Genomic DNA, 20,829 nt, shown 5'->3' on the forward strand with positions numbered 1-20,829 from the left:
AAAATTAATAATTCATATGTTAGGGAGCATATTATTACACATAATTCATCACAATATACATTTTTAGAAATAGTAGTTTTTGTTTACTATATCAATAAACTTGTATGTTGAAATTAGATAAAATTTACAACATTAAATTTCTCCTGTGCAAAGTATCACGCATGTACTTTAACCTCTACCGTTATATTAGTAGAAGGTTTAAAGTCTTTTCATTTCACTTCACACGTATTTTCCGAAATCTTTTTGATTTTTCAACAAAAATTTTATTTTTTTCGATACGGTGTCTAAAACATAAAAAATGGGGGTGAGATTGGGTCAAGCAAGAACGACAGTAAATGAAATTGCAAGTCCACTTTTTTGACATTTTACGGTGAAGGTTGTTCTCTTTTTCATTAAGATGTGTTTATTCTTTCTAAATGCAGCATCTCTGAAACATCAAACTAGTCTACTTGAGGATTCCGTACATTGAATAACAATGCAACGCATTTTGACAACTTCTCAATCCAGCAACTGTGTTTCGTGCGCAGCAACATCGTAAAATTTTATCAAATGGATTGTTTTTTTTATTTAATTATTCATCATCTCCTGGAAGTACAAATGAGTTGGAACACTGAAATATCGTGATTATGACGTCAACATCTGCCTGAAATGTATTGATCGTGGAATGTCGCTCCGAAATTTAACTATTTGCGAAGAATTAAAATAATCACTGTTTCAGTACACCTTTGGGGAAACTGAATAGGCTTCATGGCAATGGGGATGAGACTTTGAAGACAATTTGAGGGAAAAAAATAGAAAATTTATGTAAACTTGACGATGAATGTTGTGTTTACATATTTTTTCTCATAGCTCTTCAATTTCTTGGTATAATCGTTCTTTTAAGTGGGTTTATCATACTTGTGAAACATCTTAGATATCTTTTCATCTTGTTTGCATCGTATTTCATCAATATTCTTCAGCTGTGAATGGTTTTGCAACCATATTATCAAAAACAAGTTATTTCAATTACAGTGACCCAATGTCACCCCCTCTATGGGGTGAGATTGGGTCAATTTTCATTCACTTGTGGTGCCGCTGTGAATAAATATTTTTCTTTAATGTTTTGAACAGTTGTTAATGTACCATCAAAATACATACACACCAAATTTGAAGTTTATTGGAGTTAAATTGCGATAGTTATTCAATAAATAATTCGTACACATTCCTTTTTGACCCATTGTCACCCCCAACGACGGTACATTATTATTTGTCCAGTAGTACTAGTTGCTATGATTCTTCTTTAAATTTATTCATTTCTCTTTTTAAAAATAATCAATAATCTGATGAAGAAATATGATGTATCGTTTATGTCTTTCTTAAAACATCACCCTATTCTGCAAACTAAAAAGAGTAAAAATAATTATTTAGAATTTCACAGATTTACTGTAGATATGTTTGTTTGTTGATTTTTATCATTTAATTTGTAAAATACTGACGAACAGCTCGGTGACAGCTATATTTTCACCGAACTTCTGTTAAACCGTTTAAACCGCTCTAAAGTCATTTAGCTCCTTTTGTCTTTTTTTCACACCATCTTCATGATTCGGAAGCTAGCTCAGTAATAACATCCTAATTGAAATAACGAGAGTTCTTTCCCTGGTCTGGTCATTTTCTAGGATTTTTTTTTCATAATTTGGTTCGATAATTTTTCAGAAAACTCGGTGATTTCTTAAAAAACGTTCAACTACTGTGATTTGGGTGTAATTTCACTGGAAATTTTATAAATAATCTACCTATGTAACCACTTGAACACTAATTTATTTTTTGTGTTTATAGTGCTATTACAGTCGCCTCTCCACATCTCGATATCGAAGGGACCATCGAGATAAGGAGAGATCGAGACATAGAACATTTTTATAGAATACTAGATTGTAAATCACTCCGTTATCAGGAAAATCGAAAATAAACAGACGTCATTTTGTCTTCGCAAATTGTTTTGAATCCCTAAAATCCAGTCTAGTTACCTTTGATAATGGGCATATCGACATGTGGAGATAAAATCGGGAACGAAAATCACATCGAGATACGGAGGATATCGAGATATGGAGAGTGAAAATATATGCAGAACGAAGGAAACGAAGCAATCATCGGCATAGAGAGAGATATCGACATGTAGAACATCGAGATGTGGAGAGTCGACTGTATATCTTCTAACATATGGACAGTCAGCTCTATAATAGCACTATTTTATCACGCAGGCATTTGAACGCGTTCAGTTTGCGTTCCAGTTCAAATATTTGAACGAGGGATCAAGTAGGCTTGAACATTGATTAGTTCAAAAAATTGAACCCATGGGAGCTGAAAAATGAACGCGGAAGGAAAATTGTTTTCAATGCTCTTACACAACACATTTCCATGCGAAAGTCATACAAAACATGCTAGGAAACCTAGATGGTACCATCAATTTGGAATGATATGAATTCAACATAGTTTGATGTATTTTTTTCGTGTTTTAAGCTGCAGTGTGCATTCATAAGTGAACGGGGCGTTCTTGAGCATTGAAAAAAAAAATGCACGAGAGTTCAATGTTTACTGCGTTCTCGTTCAAAAAAGGAACGCGTTCAGTTCACTTTTGGCTCGCGTTCAGTTCAAAATGCGTCGCAGGGTGAATTAGAGTGCTGTTTGATTACTTGAATAACTATGTGACGAAATAGCCAATGAACTACAAAATTCATTTCTTATTTATTTCCCCTTAAGGCTCATTCACAAATTTCATAACGCTAAAAGGGATGGGTGGGTGTCCTCATGATGTTACGGCTCATACAAAATTTGTAGAATATTCATACAAAAGGAGTTACGAGGGGGTGGGTGGGTGTCAAAAATAGTCGTTTTCAGCGTTATGAAATAAATGAATGAACCCTTAGTGGGTCGCGAGAAAGACGCTCTACGCAAAGGTGGGTCGCGCACTCGAAAAGTTTGGGAACCTACGTACTAGAGCCTTATAGGAGACCCAGAACTTATGGGATTTCATAATTTTAGGGGTGTGGTTAAATATCTCGTATGCCTTAAGAGATAGCACAGTACTGTCTTCGGCGAAATTTCAGTACTCAGTACGGGCTACCTTTAGGAGTTGACGATCATCTTTTTAGTTGAGAACCTGGCCGGTAGGGACGCTTTTTCTTGCTAGCACTATATGAACCTTGAGGGATAAGAATGTAACCTTTATAACATATGGTATCTCTAGATCCTGAGGATTTGGAAGGTTGGTGTCTTCGACAAAGTTGTTCAGTAACTGAAGGACTGACATACGGTGGTCATTCAGATGCGGAATTCCGCCACGAGCGGGTCTCAGGATCCAGACCACTTAGAAAGATGGCGTCTTCGGCAAAGTTGTTCAGTAGCTCAAGGGCTAACATTATTTAAGTCAAGAGCCTCGAGATTTCGCCACCAGGTGGCGCTAGTGAGTATAGAATTTTTGATTTGCGATTATTTCAGGATTTGGACCACTTAGAGTGATGGCGTCTTCGGCAAAGTTATTCATTAGCCTAAGACTTATCATTAATAAAGCCAAAAGATTCAAGATTTTGCCACTAGGCGGCGCAAGTAAGCATGAAACTTTTGTTTTGCGGATTTTTGAAGATTCTGGTCCCTTAAAAATATGGCGTTATCCCGAAAGAAGGACGTACGTCGTATGGAGAAGCGGGAGTCTCATCATGATTTTTGTGGAATCTCGTAGCAGATACGCTATTGAGGCAACTCGAAAATAGCGGTTTTCCAACTTGTGGATTTGTCGACGTAGATAGTCGCTTTTAAAGTTGATATGTGCTTAAGAACCCTGTTCGACCTGATGGAAAGTGCTCTACAGGTATTAGAGAGTTGGTGTCGCCTTTTGGTTTACCCAAATAAAGCATCTATTGCTCTTTTTACGGAAAGACGAAACCGCGATGGAATTCGACCTGCACGTTTTTTTGGCACTGAGATTAATGTGACCGATCAAGTAAACTAGTTTGGAGTCATACTGGATTCCAAACTTTACTGGACACCTCACATTGAATTCAGAGTCAGAGTGCAAGCTTGTATGGCCTTCGCTCAGTACCGTCGAACCTTTGGTAAAACTTGGGGCCTTAAACCCAATTATATCAAATGGATTTACACAACAGTTGTTCGACCAATATTGGCATATGGATGTCTGGTGTGGTGGCAAAAGGGCGAAGTGAGAATGATCCAATCAAAATTAGGCCATCTCCAAAGGATGTACTTGATGGCGATATCTGGTGCGTTCTCTACGACTCTCACGGCAGCATTCGATGTTTTTTTTTGACGTTGCACCACTACACATAAATCTTAACCTTTGCGTACCGAAAACGCAATTCAATAGCTCAAGGGCTATCATTATTCAAGTTCAAGACGTTGCACCACTACACATAAATCTTAACCTTTGCGTACCAAAAACGTCTGTTTTTGAGGTTTTTCAAATATTCAATCAGCCTTTAAAAAGTCATTACCCAACCATTTTTCGAAATCAATTGCTTACACACTAAACACACTACGGTGAATTTCACCGTAATCTCAACAGCTGAACAGTTCGGTGAAATAAAACACCGTATTTCGTCGGATTTTTCACCGAATACTGTAAAAATTTACCGTACTGCGTTAATTTATTTCATCGAATTGTTCAGCTGTTGAGATTTCACAGGAAACCGTAAAATAATTTGAGTGTGTACAATCCAAATTTGTCTCAATTTGCACCGATACCGATACACCTTATGTTTCCGGGGTTATTTAGGATTTCGTTGGGGTGAGAACCTGCCCAAACATAATTGTTTTTTAACATTTCACTTTTTGATTGGTGCGGATTTTCGTGTCCACAGAGCTCGCAAACACTTTGTATATGGTTGTATAAACCGGTACCGTCGATGGGGGTGACAATGGGTCTGGGGGGTGAGATTGGGTCAAAATGGAAAAATATGATTTATGAAATAGTTCAGCTAATAACGCTGATATTACTAAAATTTATAATACATATTGGGGGCCCAGATAGCCGTAGCGGTAAACGCGCAGCAAGACCATGCTGAGGGTCGTGGGTTCGAATCCCGCTGGTCGAGGATCTTTTCGTAAAGGAAATTTTCTCGATTCCCAGGGCATAGAGTGTCTTCGTACCTGCCACACGATATACACATGCAAAAATGGTCAATCGGCAAAGAAAGCTCTCAGTTAATAACTGTGGAAGTGCTCATAGGAACACTAATCTGAGAAGTAGGCTCTGTCCCAGTGGGGACGTAACGCCAGAAAGAAGAAGAATAATACATATGTTAGGGAACATATTATTACACATAACTAATCACAATATACATTTTTACAAATAGTAGTTTTTGTTTAATAAATCAATAAACTTATATATTGAAACTAGACAAAATTTACAACATTAATTTTCTCCTGTGCAAAGCATAACGCATGTCCTTCAATCTCTATTGTAATATTAGCAGAAGGTTAAAAGTCTTTTCAATGCACTTCACACGTATTTTCCGGAATCTATTAGATTTTTCCACAAAAATTTAATATTTTTCGGGACGTTGTCTAAAACATTAAAAATGGGGGTGAGATTGGGTCAAGGAAGAACGATGGTGAATGAAATAACAAGTCTACTTTTTTGTCGTTCTACGGTGTCATGAGTACTCTTTCTTCATCTTCATCACACATCTTGTTTATTCTTTCTAAATACAGCATTGCTGAAACATCAAACAAGTCTAGTTGAGGATTCCGTTCATTGATTAACAATGCAACGCATTTTGACTACTTCTCAAACCAGCAACTGTTTTTCGTGCGCAACAACATCGTACTATTTTATCAAATGTTTTTTTTTAATTTAATTATTTATTAGCGTTCTTATATTATAGAAACATCTCACGGAAGTAGAAATGAGTTGGATTGCTGAAATACCGGGATTATGACGTCAACATCTGCCTAAAATGTGTTGATCGTGGAATATGTCGCACTGAAATTTAACTATTTGCAAAGGTTTAAAATAATCACTGATTCTGTAAACCTTTGGGAAAACTGAATAGGTTTTATGGCAATGGGGATGAGACCTTGAAGACAATTTGAGGGGGAAAACAAGAAAATTGTGTAAACTTGACGATAAATGCTGGGTTTACATATTTTTTCTCATAGCTCTTCATTTTTTTTGCTATAATCGTTCGTTTAAGTGGGCTTATCATACTTGTGAAACATCTTAGATGGCTTTTCGTCTTGTTTGCAACGTATTTCATCAATATGTTTCAGCTGTGAATGATTTTCCAACCATATTCTCAAAAACAAGTTATTTCAATTACAGTGACCTAATGTCACCCCCTCTATGGGGTGAGATTGGGTCATTTTTCATTTACTTGTACCGCCTCAGTGAATAAATATTTTTCAATAATATTTTGGACAGTCGTTACAATACCATTAAAGTACATACACACCAAATTTGAAGTTTTTTGGTTAAATTGCAAAAGTTATTCAATAAATAAATCGTACATTTCCTTTTTTGACCCATTGTCACCCCCAACGACGGTAGTGTTTTTTGTGTAACAATATGGAAGAGTAAAAATTTATATGTTATAAAAAGCCATATTTCATCACTGACGGGGTTGGTGGTCTGATGGCTACCGCTTCTGCTTCATATGCAGAAGGTCATGGGTTCAATCCCAGGCCCGTCCCTTTCCTCGTACTTTGTAGTTGTATATCTCTCACTTGCTTCTATCTTCTATTCTAAATATAGCACACTCAAACTATTCGTTCATAGCAAACGCTAGAACCAGAGACGGACAAGAAACCGTTTCCCTAACGCTTCCTACTTCCACGCGCACGCCTTTCTTACGCCTGATATATAGGCAGTCTGCTAACCACAAAAGCAAACCTTTCTGCCATGCCTTTCCCCCAATCCATACACTCCCGCATGAACTGACGTGGATGCAGTGGAATATACGGTCTACGTGGGAGTCAGTTCAATGCATCATCAATTCCTCCCCCTTCCCCTCATTGGTCTGCATTCTGACGTGGCAGGTGCCATTGTTGCCTAAAAATAGAAGATCACCAGCACTTATACACTGAGGATGCCTGCAGCTGATCTGGCGATACTGGAGTGCATCCACGGGCGGCCAATCAAGCTCAAGCTCAAGCTATAAAAAGCCATATTTCATCAGGTTCTGATTCCAACGAACTCCGGAATAACTCCGAAACTTTATGGTGTACCGGATCCCTTTGGCGGCCCTTGCAAATTGAGACAAATCTAGATCGCATGCCATTGATTTCGAAAAAACCGTTTGGAAAATTACTTTTTTGTAATTTTTCATCTTAATAGGCTGTTTTTCATCACGCCAATCTGTCATGAAACGGCCTATTTTCCTGCACTGAAGTATGCAGTGCGGGAATAGTCATAACGCAACTTAAACCAGTGCTGTAATGATTTATTACGCAACGCTTTCTCATTACGCATCTGTTTTGAGAATCATTACACAACAATTTATCAGAAATTGTAAAATGATGATTAATGCATTCCGATATAATTTCTGATATCCCCAAGTGGTCTTCCACGAAATTGGAAAATATGTTGTGCGTAACTCGTTGCAGAACTCTATTTTTACAGCACTCGTCGTGATATCCTACTGGCAAGCCTCGTAGGATAAATTTACGACTCGTGCTGTAAAAATCATCATTCTGTAAACTTCTATTTAACAACTGATTGCATTCTTAAAAACAGATGATACGCGAAACTTAAGTTCACCGCAATTCACTGGTTTTCCGTACGTCAGATAAGGGACGTCAAATCAGTGATGTAAACATTCGACATTTCTCGTGGCGTTCTTTTCGCTGGTCAGCATTCAATCGACTCAAGTACACGGAAAAAAAATCCGTGGTTATTATTACCATTTTAGCTGACTACGCCCATTCTTGAAACTACCATGGAATATCAGACCAATTTACTATGTTTACGGTACATCCTACCACATTACTGGTACTTTTGACAGAAATAATTTACAACAACCTGATTTCGACTACAGACATGGTAAAATCAAGCGCATTTCTGGTCTGCTGAAAATTGCCGGTGCGAGCGCTTAAGTTAACCCCCTAAAATGGTAGTTTTTACCGCACAATTTTTTTGTGTGTAGTGTTTTGTTTTGATTCGTGGTTAAATCACTTTGTCTCTCCATACAACGGAGCGGTGAAAGTAATGGTTAGGTTGCGAAAGCTGAAAATCTTACTTGCCATAGCACGTAGGATCTATATAGTAAGTTTGTTTGCTTTCTTGACTTTTGTCTGTTTGAAAAAATTTTCGAGATTTTCTGGCAACTGTCATGGTCAGCTGCATTCAGTTGACATTTTTCGCTCGTGTTAAAGGCCAGGAGAAGTGGATGAACTTGTCATTCATTTTTCTGTCAATTCTCATACAAAATCTACATTTTCTCTGACATAAATTCACTCTAGATGAAACCACTTCCCCTGGCCTATGGATGCTGAAAGCAAAGACTGTAGAATGTCAACGTAAACGTCTCCACTTCCGTGATTGCTTACAACACTGCTTCAAATTATTGTCCAAAAAATGCTCAGATCGATTAAGATAGTGAAAAATGATAGTGAGATCGAAAATAGAAAATTGGTGATAGAAGTTTGAAACAAAATTTAATCTGATTTTGTTATTGTGTTCGTAGATGATGATGTATAATCCAACATAATGATTGGAAGGACAATGTGCATTTTTAAGTAGGTACTTGCAACATATGACGCCATGAAAAAAAGGTTAGACAGTTCTAAATTTTGCCTTGATCATCTGTCACAAGTACAATAATAAACGGGTTTCAAATGAACTTCATATGGATTGCAACATATAATACATTCACCGACATCAATACAAAAGAAATGACATGATAATTGGCTCAAGTGTTCATCACCATTCCTGATGTGAATGAGATGAAATATGTAGATTTAGATTCTCTTTCATCAAAAAACCTTTAAATGACAGTTCAAGAGTACTTACAATTTCAAATCACTTTGCAGCAGGTCATAGATTTTTGGCAGTAGCAGAACGCACATGTCTAACGTGAAGTGTGAGCTGCAAAGAAACGATGACATAATCGATTATTTAATTTTATTCACACTATTTTCAAGTGCTGCCTTACCTTTTTTCCAATATCGCCCCTAGCAAATCAACTAGAATAGGGTGATCGTTCATCCGCACAGCCACCTTGAGAGCGGTATTCACATCTCCCGATTGCGTATAGTTGCGAATCGCCGAGAGTAGAGCCGTTCGATTACAGAGAGCTTGGAAGACGCTGTCGTGTTCGTTCATCAGTAGTTGGATTTCATACTCTTCATTGGAGGTCATACCTGCTCCTCCACTGTCATGTGACGACGGATATCTTATAAGCGGGATGTGATGCGTTGCAGTGGGGATCGAAGACGAAGGGGGGATAGGTGGGGGTGGCATCAAAATTGAATCCCTCCCACCCATACTTCCACCGCCAGAATCGTGAATTCCGATGTGAGTTAAACTGTGACCCCCAGAGTTACCATTGTTGTGATGGATTATGCCGGCTCGGCTCATTGTGGCGCTACTGCTATTGTGGTGCTCGCTGCCATTGGTGTTCCTTTGGCGCATATCCAGGGAGGTTTTCGAGCGGACGGGTTTTGTTACTATTTCGACTTTAACATTGGCGTTATGGCTATACCGGTTGGTGCTGTTCTTCATGTTATTGATTTGTGCTGTGCTTTCGCTTTTGCGTATCTTACTACTGAGGGCGGTGTTGTTCCGTATTGGAGAGCTTCCACGACTGATCGGTTTTTTAAAGGTGACCTAAATGAAAAAACAATAAACACATAGGTAAATATAGAGAACGGAATGTCAAAGTAACATAAATTAAAGGATACAACTAGCTCATAACTTAAAATAACTTTCATAGTTAATCAATCTTCATAAGTCACCAGGGTGTTTACAGAAATGAAAAAAAAAACAGTTTTTACAAATTAATTCCAGGTTCAATAAATACTCTAAAAACATGAATGACTAGTGAGTAGGTAAAGTTAAGTTAAGTTGGGGTTAGTGGATACAGAAAAATCAATAATCAACTTCATACTTATGATCAGCTAACGTGAATAATATAATTCTAACTTTTTCTTCTCGTGATAAGAAATGAGGGACTAATATACCTACTTCCAATCGTTACTTGTTTCGATTTTTCTGATTGTTACGTATTGAGTATGAGAGACTTGAAAATTTGCGCCGATTGATCCTCTTGTCCCCTCATGGTGGGGTAAGTGGATCACCAATAAAAGAGTTCTCTAAATAAATGTGATATAATTATGTACAGTAAATAGGATATTACTCTCATTTTTATTATTATTGCTATGTTACACGTTTTGATAATTTTAAAACAGAAATTTTTTTTATTCTATCAAAGTATTATGAAAAATATTTGAACATTAGCTCACACTAATTCAAACAAAAACAAAAAAATCGTGACAAGAATATTTTGGAGAAAATTTATTCATTTAATACACATGAGTTATACAGAAGTATTGTAGGATGACTGCTAACAACAGCAGTGTGGTGGTTCTGACGGTGGCAAACTGCGCGACGGCTGGAAGGTTAATTGGCATTATATTTGCTAACATTTTCATTGATGATTACCTCTTCTTTTGAACAAAAGTTGTTCTTTTTAGCAGCATTATTTATTTATCTTATTTTTTTTGTTTAATGCCAAACGGCTATTATACCAAATGACCATTATGCTAAACGACTTTATGCCAAATGGCTTTCTGCTAAATGCCTATGCCAAACGAAGTAGCCCAGAATTCGGTTTGAATATTCTCAGATATTTCTTTTAATAATGCGTCATGATAAACTTTTTTGGGTCCTTATTCCTTAAGGTCAAGCTTCTGTCAATGAATTGAGTTTGACTTCCAAACTCTTCACTCCTATAATGAGATTTTTTCGCTGAAAAAAATAGTTTGTTGGGGCGTAATAAATAAAACGGTTTTTTTCGATTTCACCAGTAAATAATCAAGCTTTTTTCCAAAGGATTCTGACAGTCGTCCAGGGATTATTCCGGGACACATTTCAGAATTTCCACAACATTAACAAGTAATGTCCGAAGTAATTTTTTTCAGGAGATTCCTACAAAACATTTTTTTTTTTTTTTTTTTCAATAAATTCGTCGTGAAGTTTCTCCAAGAATTTCTACAGCATTTCATGCAGAGTTAATATAAAAGATTTTGTTTAAGTTCTCCAATGATTCATCTAAACGTTTATAGTGTTTCCAATTCAAAATGCAACAGCCATTATTTCATTATTTCCCCGTTTTTTATACAAATATTCCCAGCAATTTTTTTCCAGAAATTTATGTTTTACAGTGTATATGAGAGTGTATGCATGAAAAATTATGAAAGACTCTCAGAAGGAATCCCTTAATCACTGCAATAGTTTTGGGAAATATCCTTAGAGAACTACTTCGTTAAAAGCATCAAGAAATCTTGAATATGGAATCCTAAGGAAAAATGTGGATCATTTGCAAAGAAAATTCATGCAAGATTAGATATTATATTATGTTTTTATAGATCAATTTCTTCCAAGAATTTCATGGATTAATTATTCCAGAAGATTTCTCGATGAATTTCTCATATAAGTTTTGACGACGAAATCCGCGATGGAGATGGTCTAACGGTCGACAGCTCCGTTCGTTTCAAGTGCTGACAGAGGTTGCGATCCGATGATGAATGGAAAAGAAAACGAGGATAAACAAAAACAGCGTAGTGGTAGCATAGTGTGCATAGCTTTCATCGAGCGAATTAAGCGAAGTTCTCCAAGTTAAAACGTTTATTTCCATCCTAAAAATCTTTATAAACATAACTTAATACTACTATTTACAATTAAAAGTAAGTAACATTGAATTTATTAGTGAACAGAAACATAAAAACGGAAATTTGAAATTTGTAGCCTACTTAACCTAAACGTTGCCTAAGACTAAGAGGGAAGAATTTTGAGGTGCAAAGTTACTGAAAAATTGTAAGTAGAGTAAACATGTAAGAACATAAACTAAACAATAAATAATTACAGCTAAAGCCTATCCTAACAAACAACATAGCGTTTGGATTGCTATTGGAATTGGAGACAACAAAGTTTCCTATGAATTCTTCAGAAAGTTTAAAGGGTTTCCACAAGGAAATGTTACTGCAATTTTTACACTGTCCTTCTACGCCCACATGTCTCATGTTCTATGTAGACCTTATGAACCGCGGGGCAAATATGCGTATAACAGCAGTACAGTACTGTCAACTGTCGTTCGTTGCACCGAAGCTATAGCTCACCTAGTGTAAGACTTTCGCCAATCAGGCTGAGGTTTGAAAATCTAATGTCAAATTATCCAACACAAAATAAATACAAGACTACAAAACTCTTTCAGGGATTGTACTGGAAATTCTCTCAAGAATTCTATCAAGATATTTTCCAGAGATTCTTCCGGTAGAAACTGTTGCTCTAGATTTTAATCCAAAAAAATCTTCAAAGATTCTTTCTAGAATTTTTGCTAGGCAACCCAGAAAGGTTTATTTATATAAGATTCGGCAGATGGTGCTATGCCACGTGCAAATGTTTTGCAGAAACATATTTTTCAAAGTGAAAGAAGTGTTTTTTCTTATCTGAAGACAATTTGTGGAGTTTATGTTTTTTTTTGCTTTTTTTTCGCTTTGCGCGCGTTTTGCTCGAGCCGAATTCGTTTCACGCGACTCGTTTTTTTTTATATCCGGTGTGTTAAGCGTATTGATTTAAAAATTGAATGGTTTGTGGATGCTCGGTTAGAGATGGAAGTTTTTTTTATCGATTTTTCATGTGGTGCGTGCATTTTAATGGGCAGTGCTAAGTTACGGTTTACACAAGCTTGTCCGTTTATGTTATGTAGTGTTCATTGGTAGAGAAGCGACAGATTGCAGAGGAGTTTCGAAAAAGGAATTTGATGAGTTTATTCTGATCACCAGCGCATGATCACAATGTGTAAATATTGAATATTGGAAGGCCAGAACGTCTACCAAACGTATCCTATGGCACTACCCTTTCCATCAATATTCCACAACATCCCGTAACATCTATGAGAGGTCGTAGAGTTCTCTGCATCTTTCTTAAGAAAGTGTTCAATCAATTATCCTTTACCATTCCCCAGCTTTCGAGGGGACGTGGCAAGGACAGCTCTTGACTGTTGGAGATGCGTCAATCTTGTCAAAGAGTTGGAGGTTAGTCTCAAATTTCTAACTTTGGTAATGGACGAAAGGAGGACCCTCATACAATGGTCTAGGACTGTACCTCCTACGAATTTGTTCGAAATGCTTAATGTTAATGCTAATTTAAATAAATTCGATAGGGACTTTTGCAGAAAATCTTCCTGGAGGTCCACCGTAATTTTTTCAGTGAATAATCAAGCTATTTTCTCTTCCATGGATTTTCTCCACAAATTAATCTATGGATTATTCCGGGACGAACTCCAGGATGTTTTCAACCAATTTCATAAGAAAAAAAATCCAGTTATTTAACAACAGAATCCTATAAGATTTTGCAAAAAAACTTCAAAGGAATCTTTGGAATAATTCCCGATAGCATTCTTAGAAAAATTGAAACCTGATTTAAATGTGAAAGCCATACGAGAAAAATCAACAAATTCTTATGAAGGCCTTGCAAAATACACTGGATGAATTGATTAAGAAATCCCAACAATAAATTCTGGGAAAAAATCACAAAAAAATGTAGGATCTCGAGAATAAGTCAGGAAGATATCCTTAGAAAAAATGCCTTTCTTAGAGAATTTAAATCGAAAAAAATGATAGAAATAATAGCAGAATCTACGAAAGAAATTTGAATTGAAGCAATACATAACAAAACTTTTTAAGGAAACCCGTGGAAGAGGACGATTGGAGGGAATGCACATAATAGTCTAGGTACCTATTGCTTTCCCTTCTGAACAAATTTCTGGTAAATGGGATTTCTTTTCATAAGATTTAGATTGAAGAAACTAAAGAATGGCGTAAAGTCGCTAGCTGATGAAAATGAAAATTCTACTCACTTGTTCATCTTGGCCTAGCTTGTTAATCTCCAGTGTGCTTCTAGATGTGGATATTTTCCTAGTCAAATTGCTGGATCCAAACGTGTTTCTGCTCGAAGCGAGATTTGGCTGCGAAGGTCTCCTCTGCTGTACGCTGGCACTGCTAATCGAATCCGTCTTTTGTCTAACCAGAGTGCTTTTCGTTACAGTCGAGGTGTTGCTACTGGAGCTGGTTGTGCTAGAGTTGGCCATCTTTGGTGCATAATCTGGAGGTTGGGCACTTTTGACCGGGAAGTCCTCTTTGTCCGCGTCTGAAGGGTTGTTTTTAATGGGGTAAAAATCCATATCACTAGAATAGCCTGTCGATGTGCTGATATTGTACATTTTCATCTCCTCTTTGACCAGATAGTTGCTGTTGGATAAGGGCCCGGATGGCGGTGTGATTGTCGGCACTGGAATAGAGGACGGTGGCGGCGTGAATGATTCGAAACTGACTGTACCGCTTCCGTTACTATGGCTAAAATCAAATGCATTTTTCTCTGCCAGTACCGACGAACCTTCTTCGTCTATCATTTCAATACTCAGGTTCGGAGACATTCCTCCGTTGATGTTTTCTTCAATTGTTTCTCCTGATAGAGATCGATCGCCAATAGATAATCGTACTTTTCCGCTACCTCGGCTAAAACTTTTCCTTGAGCTCTGATGATGATTGAAAGGTTGATTTTGTGGATTATAAAATGGCTTAACTTGCGCTAGGTTCAAAGCATGGATTGAAACGTTTCTGTTTTCGTATGTTCCACAAATCAGTTTCTTCCCAGCGGTTATCATATCTCCTAAGAACGTCCATGTAGAGTCAATATGATCATACTCCTGATCGGGTTCCCAGCCAATTACCGAAATACCAGCAGCTGTGCCCACAAACAAACATGTTCCACCTTCGTCAAAAGAGATACATTTGACCGTATGTCCTTTCGAACGAGTTTTATCTGCCCGCGAAACGAGTTGTTTCTTTTCTAGATCGTACAAATCAACCGTGCCATCGTTTCTTCCGGCAGCCATCAGCAAGTCCGATGGGTGGTACTGAACACAAATCGCCGGCGATTCTCTTTCAGTAAATTCCATAAACTGCTTGCTCATTCGAATATCCCATATTATGACACATCCCTCAGTACCAGCCGAGGCGATCCACAGTCCATCGGGAGAGAACTTCACTGAATTCACGTGTGAAATGTGTCCTCGATATCGTTTAATGCATACGTTCTGCCGAACATCCCATAAGCGTATGGAGGTGTCGTGACTACCGGACACTACATATTCACTATACGGATGAAAGTCCAACGTTCGCACTGTTTTCATGTGCCCGAAAAATGTGGTACATTCAGTGTCCGAGTTCAGATCCCATCTTTTGATAATGCCGGTATCATCCGCCGAATACACATAGTCGTCCGAATAGGCGAATTTAACACAATCGATTGGGGCATTATGTCCAGTTAAGCTCTACAAAAAAAAAGCCGTTAGAAACATAAAAGAAGATGCTTACGCCATACTTACCATAAAACATTCTTTGCTTCCAAACGTCCATAGGTTCACATTGCGGTCCTGACCTCCGGTGACCAACACTCGTCCTGTGACTCCAATATCCAAACATGTTACTTTGTTACTGTGTGCTTGAATATCGTCTGGAAAAGAAAAGATAATACAGTTGTTAGGAAAGGGTCTTAGTCATTTGGCATAATCGATACTTGGTATAATATCCACGTTTCGCAGGTAGATCACCTTTACGTGGTGCGTTATGAGGTAAGTGGACTATGATGAACCTTCATAAAAACCACAAAAACCTGAATGCAACTCTGTAATAGCGACCGGTGCCGCTTAAAGTACCATAGCACCTTAGTTCCTAACAGGAGCGCCATCCGGAACATCAGGATTGATACCAGTAAGATCCTTATTCTGGCATATTAGTCGCTACACAAACGGACACAGCATGGATCTACGAGTAGGAGTGCTTTGAGCACATTGGGACCAACGCCAGTACGGCCTCAATTATGCATACTGGCAGCGCACGACTAAGGAGAGGTAACGGTATGTGGACTGGATAGCGTTGAGGCTGACAGCGGCGACATTCTACTCCCTTAGTATGGTCGGATGACACTAGCTTGGAACGGCGAGTGAACTAATGGCGCAGGCTGCCCCCGTCCCGTAAAATCATGGCAGGCCTTGAAAAACTTTTCTCAATCCGTCACCCAGTTGTTCCAAATCGGCGGGAGTAGGTTCAGATGCCATTACCTGACTTGCGCCGAATCTGTTCTGAACAACTTTTTTGCGTAAACTTAATTATTTATATGACTTTTTGATGAAATAAAAAGCTGAAATTTGGTAAATCGACTAAACTAGAGGCGATCTATCGACCAAAAATAGCACATGTTGCTTCTCTTTCTTATATTTATGAGCTATTAAAAATTAAGATTTACGACATACTGCTAAGAATGTAGAATTGGCTTAGGAAATTGCCTACCTTTAGACGTATTCCGCTGTTCGAGTTGTTTTTAATTTTAAATTTGCTTAAATCTTTCAAAAAACAAAATACAGTATATAGTCACGAGCTATGGGTGGCAGTACTTGTTTTTAAAATATAAAACTTAAAACATTTGCATATTTGAATTAAATATTTGGGAAATATCCAAAAAACTGATCAATGTTACCCCGGATTACGGGGTACGGGCACCCTAGATGACATTATTCGATACGAGATGCGAAAGAGAGGACCATCCGAGGATAAATACGTGGCGGTATATTGCCAAAATTTCAATCGCATGAAAAGCTCAGCCAAAATGAAGGATATTCAACAAAAACTTTTATCTTCTTCTTTCAATGTAATTCTTGAATGATGGAAATTTCTCAGAAACTTGGAAATCCTCGTATTTGGTGCCTGTTTTCAAATTAATCAGGTACAAAATCTGACATACGGAACTATCGCGGAATTGCCATTATCTCCTGTATCCCCAAACTCTTCGAATCTCTCGTGAACGACAAAATTTTCCAGCAAGTAAAAAAACAAATTACTTGTAGGCAGCATGGCTTTTTTAAAGGCCGCTCAACATCTTCCAATCTGCTAGAATTTGTATCTTTCATTCTCAACGCAATGGACAATGGCAAGCACGTAGAAGCCCTCTACACTGACTTCAGTAAGGCATTTGACCGAATCGACATACCATTATTAATCTTCAAATTGCAAAAAATAGGAATGGAGCCAGGACTCTTAAGTTGGATCCAGTCATATCTATCAGATCGGAAACAAATAGTGCGCTTTCAAAATAAATTATCAGCACCCATTTCTGTAACCTCTAGAGTACCCCAAAATTCTCATTTAGGCCCACTTCTTTTTGTTTTGTATGTAAACGACATTTCCTTTTTACTTAGAAAAATAAAATTTCTTATGTATGCAGACGACATGAAGCTCTTCATGAAAGTAAGTAATTCTAGCGAAGCAGAAGAATTCCTGAATGACATTAACTTATTCTTCACTTGGTTCAAAAAAGCCAACCCAATATCAAAAAATGTAATTCAATAGCATTTAGTCGAAAATATGCAACACCTCCAATAGACCATTTCCGTCAGTCCTTACCCCATATTTTTATATTTTTCTTCAAAAGACGACCATTTTTAATGATTATTGGCGTTCCAAGATCTAATTTATATGATGTCCTTATTTTCTTACAATTTTTTGAAAACTTGGAAATTCGCCACTTTTTGATGTTAAAACTGTCGTGCGGCACAGTTATTTCAAACCTGTGGGTATACAAAGTCATAACCCTGCGTTGCGTGTTTGTAGACATGTTGAAATGTCAATGTCAAATCGGCCAATAGGCCTTTTCATGTGACAGATCCGTCTCTGCATTTGTTTACATCGGTGGATGACCGGTGCTAACACGGGCCTGTCATTTTCATAGAAGAAATGTCAAAGTGCTTCCCGATCAGCTGATTTGAGACGTCATTTGAATAGGCCTATCAACAGAAAGGGAAAAATCCATGTTCTGAATCTACTCAGGTGGAGAAGATTATTAATGGCCTTAGCCTGTCACATCAGTGACACACGCAAAGGAAAAAAAAAAAGATTATTAATGCGTGCCATTGTTCCTCTCTCTTAGTCATCCGCTGTACTTATGCCGCGCAAATTGTGACGTCACTATTTGCTCTGAATAAGCACAGCGGAAGAATAAAAAAGAGAGCTAGTGGCTCGCATCAATTATATTTGCCACCTGAGTAAACCAGAACATTGCGGAGAAATATGTTGCAAGCTCAGATGCATCTCTGTTATCAAATTGCCACCGGAAGCCTTATGGTTCCGCTTCTTCATTTATTTACCGGAACCATGAGCGCTTCCCCGTTTAAACCCCCTTTCATAGGTCTTCCTGAAAAATGTAATTCTCGCAGTTCCTCTAATCTGATGGTTTTCCCCCACAACAAAAACCTTCACGACCACAAATATTTTCCCCGTCCGCAGCCGCTGCGGTGCTCCACAATAGTTCCCAAAAACGGTTCTGCTCCCCACCGGCCCCGTGGACGGCGGTAAACTGGAGGGAGCGACGAAGATTTCTCCATGCGACAGCATTTTGTTCTGGTCACTTAAAAACCATGCATGAAAGCTAGGGGAATCCATACTGAATGATGGATGTGCCAATCGAGGACATCTTGTACAGTCTTCCGGATTTACAGTTTGGAAAAAAGGTTCAAAACATTATGGTGCTACGCTCATCGCCAGCCCCGGTCGACCACAAAACCGGAAGAGAAAGATTCTTCCAGCCTCCTGACACCGCCTGTACAACCCCATTGAAAAATAACGAGCAAACATCTTTGGTTCCTACTGGGAAGTGGTTCCCACTGACAGCTCAATGTTTGTAAACAAATAACCGTTTGAGGAATAACAATCTATGATGGCGAAATCTTTTTCTCCGAAAAAAATCTTTTCTCGCATAACAACAGCTATTCGAACAAACAAACGGTTGCAAACTATTGGATTGCAGTACAGCAAGTCAATTTAGGTTGATGTGATTAGCTAGAAACACATTTTAGTATTGGAGGAAAAAATCCCTAATATGATTAGGCCAATGTACGTTGTTGCTCTTGAGTTTGATGCTGACCAAGAAAACATGGCTGCCTAGCACCGGGTTGGATTCTTCGTATATCCAACTGGAGCATCACAGCAGCTCCAGGCGAAGGAGATGGTATGATTGCGAAAGATTTCGTCGTGATCTTTCGCTTCCACGAAATTAGTCACCAGCAAACCAAAACAGCATCTATTATATACCTAACGTATTAAAACATGAATAAAGTTATAGATGGTTGTACGCCTGACATAACCTCGAAACTCCAACATTTCCAGCAGTGAATGGCAACTCCTTATAAAAAAAAAACAATTTCAGCAGGAAAGTCTTCTTCTTCTTCTTTCTCGTGTGAGCTGTCTCTTGACTGCTCGGAACTAGGGCTAGTAGCTAAGACTATATGCCCTCTGTTTATTTTAACGTCCTTAGACGGTTCCTTCACAGATCCAATTTGGTCCTTCTTATGAATTCCGCTACTTCGTTGAGAAGTTCGAGCTTACCGCACTGAGAAAAATCTACACGTCAAGGTCGTGTGTTTTACTTATAGATTTGCGCAATGAGGAAAACCACATGATTTGAGTGTGGTAGCCATATGGATTTCATCATTGATTTCACGGTATAATAACATGTGTATCAACATTAGGTTGTCATGTGAAACAAACATGAATTTCCAAATATTAAATCATGAAAACCAACTGATTTGCTTATTGAATTCGAAATGTAGTAGCTTTAGATAGTCATGTGTGATAGAACATAATTGTCATGGGACTGAAAGAAGAAATTTGGTAGAAGAACTTTTGCTCCCCAAAATATGGATCCGAGGCTCCTCTGCTTGTCGCAAGCTCTCTTGATTTTTTTTCAAACCCGTGAGCCAGCAACAAGCGGGGCGCCGCAAATCCATAATTTGGGAAGTCAGGGATAAGCATATTCCATTTTTTTTGAAACTGAAAGCCAGGAAAATCTGTTAGTGGAATCCGATTTTTCTACTAAACTATACATTATAATCAATGTTTTCTTATAGAAAGGTAGAATTCTCGTATATCGGTCAACTTCACTAATAAAAGAAAAAATCGAATTCACAAATTTTCATCTAACACTTTCAGCTTCAAAATTTGCTTCTTCTCTTTGGAAGCATGATGATGACTGTCGTTCGACACCAGGTCCAACCGCAATTCAGTTCACTATGCATCCCATGGGTTGATCACAAACAATTTAGAAGCTTTGAACATGGAAATCGATAGCATAGCTCATGGATTTCATCATAACAATCTCATTGCGCAAATCAATGAATCGACCAACTTGAACATGATGATTATGACACAAGATAACCATAAGCAAAACACACTGAATCCGTGTTGGAGTGATGATCTATGCGTCCATAGGTTGACACATACGAATCTGAAGAGAAAGCTTCGGGAACTTATGTGGAAAAAATATGGAAACCCTGTTGTCGGTTGATGAATCAATCCATGAAGCAAAACAAAGGAATTTAATGTGTAACACACACGAAGTTTGCAAGAAAATCATAGCAAATCGATATGGACGTTCATGAATCGATCCATAATTTTAAACACACAGATCGAGCGTGTGGATTTTTATCAGTGCGGTTTTGAACAGTTCAGTGAGGTTGAGGAACTTATTATCGAACGAAAACTGCATTCTGATTCTGCCAAAACGGGGAC

General features: G+C 38.0%; 1 protein-coding gene across 1 annotated transcript in view; it reads right to left on the reverse strand.

Annotated features, from left to right (window-relative positions):
• LOC5567105 (katanin p80 WD40 repeat-containing subunit B1) overlaps window positions 1-20,829 on the reverse strand; it is a 56,878-nt gene that overhangs the window by 19,400 nt on the left and 16,649 nt on the right. Inside the window, exons 2-5 of the mRNA XM_021845876.1 lie at window positions 15,597-15,724; window positions 14,067-15,542; window positions 9,141-9,814; window positions 8,999-9,073 (exon numbers count right to left, since the gene is read on the reverse strand). Coding sequence (XP_021701568.1) covers window positions 8,999-9,073; window positions 9,141-9,814; window positions 14,067-15,542; window positions 15,597-15,724 — 2,353 coding nt within the window. The remainder of the gene's footprint in view (window positions 1-8,998; window positions 9,074-9,140; window positions 9,815-14,066; window positions 15,543-15,596; window positions 15,725-20,829) is intronic.

This window comes from Aedes aegypti, chromosome 1, assembly GCF_002204515.2.
Source record: "Aedes aegypti strain LVP_AGWG chromosome 1, AaegL5.0 Primary Assembly, whole genome shotgun sequence".
Lineage (NCBI taxonomy): Eukaryota > Metazoa > Arthropoda > Insecta > Diptera > Culicidae > Aedes > Aedes aegypti.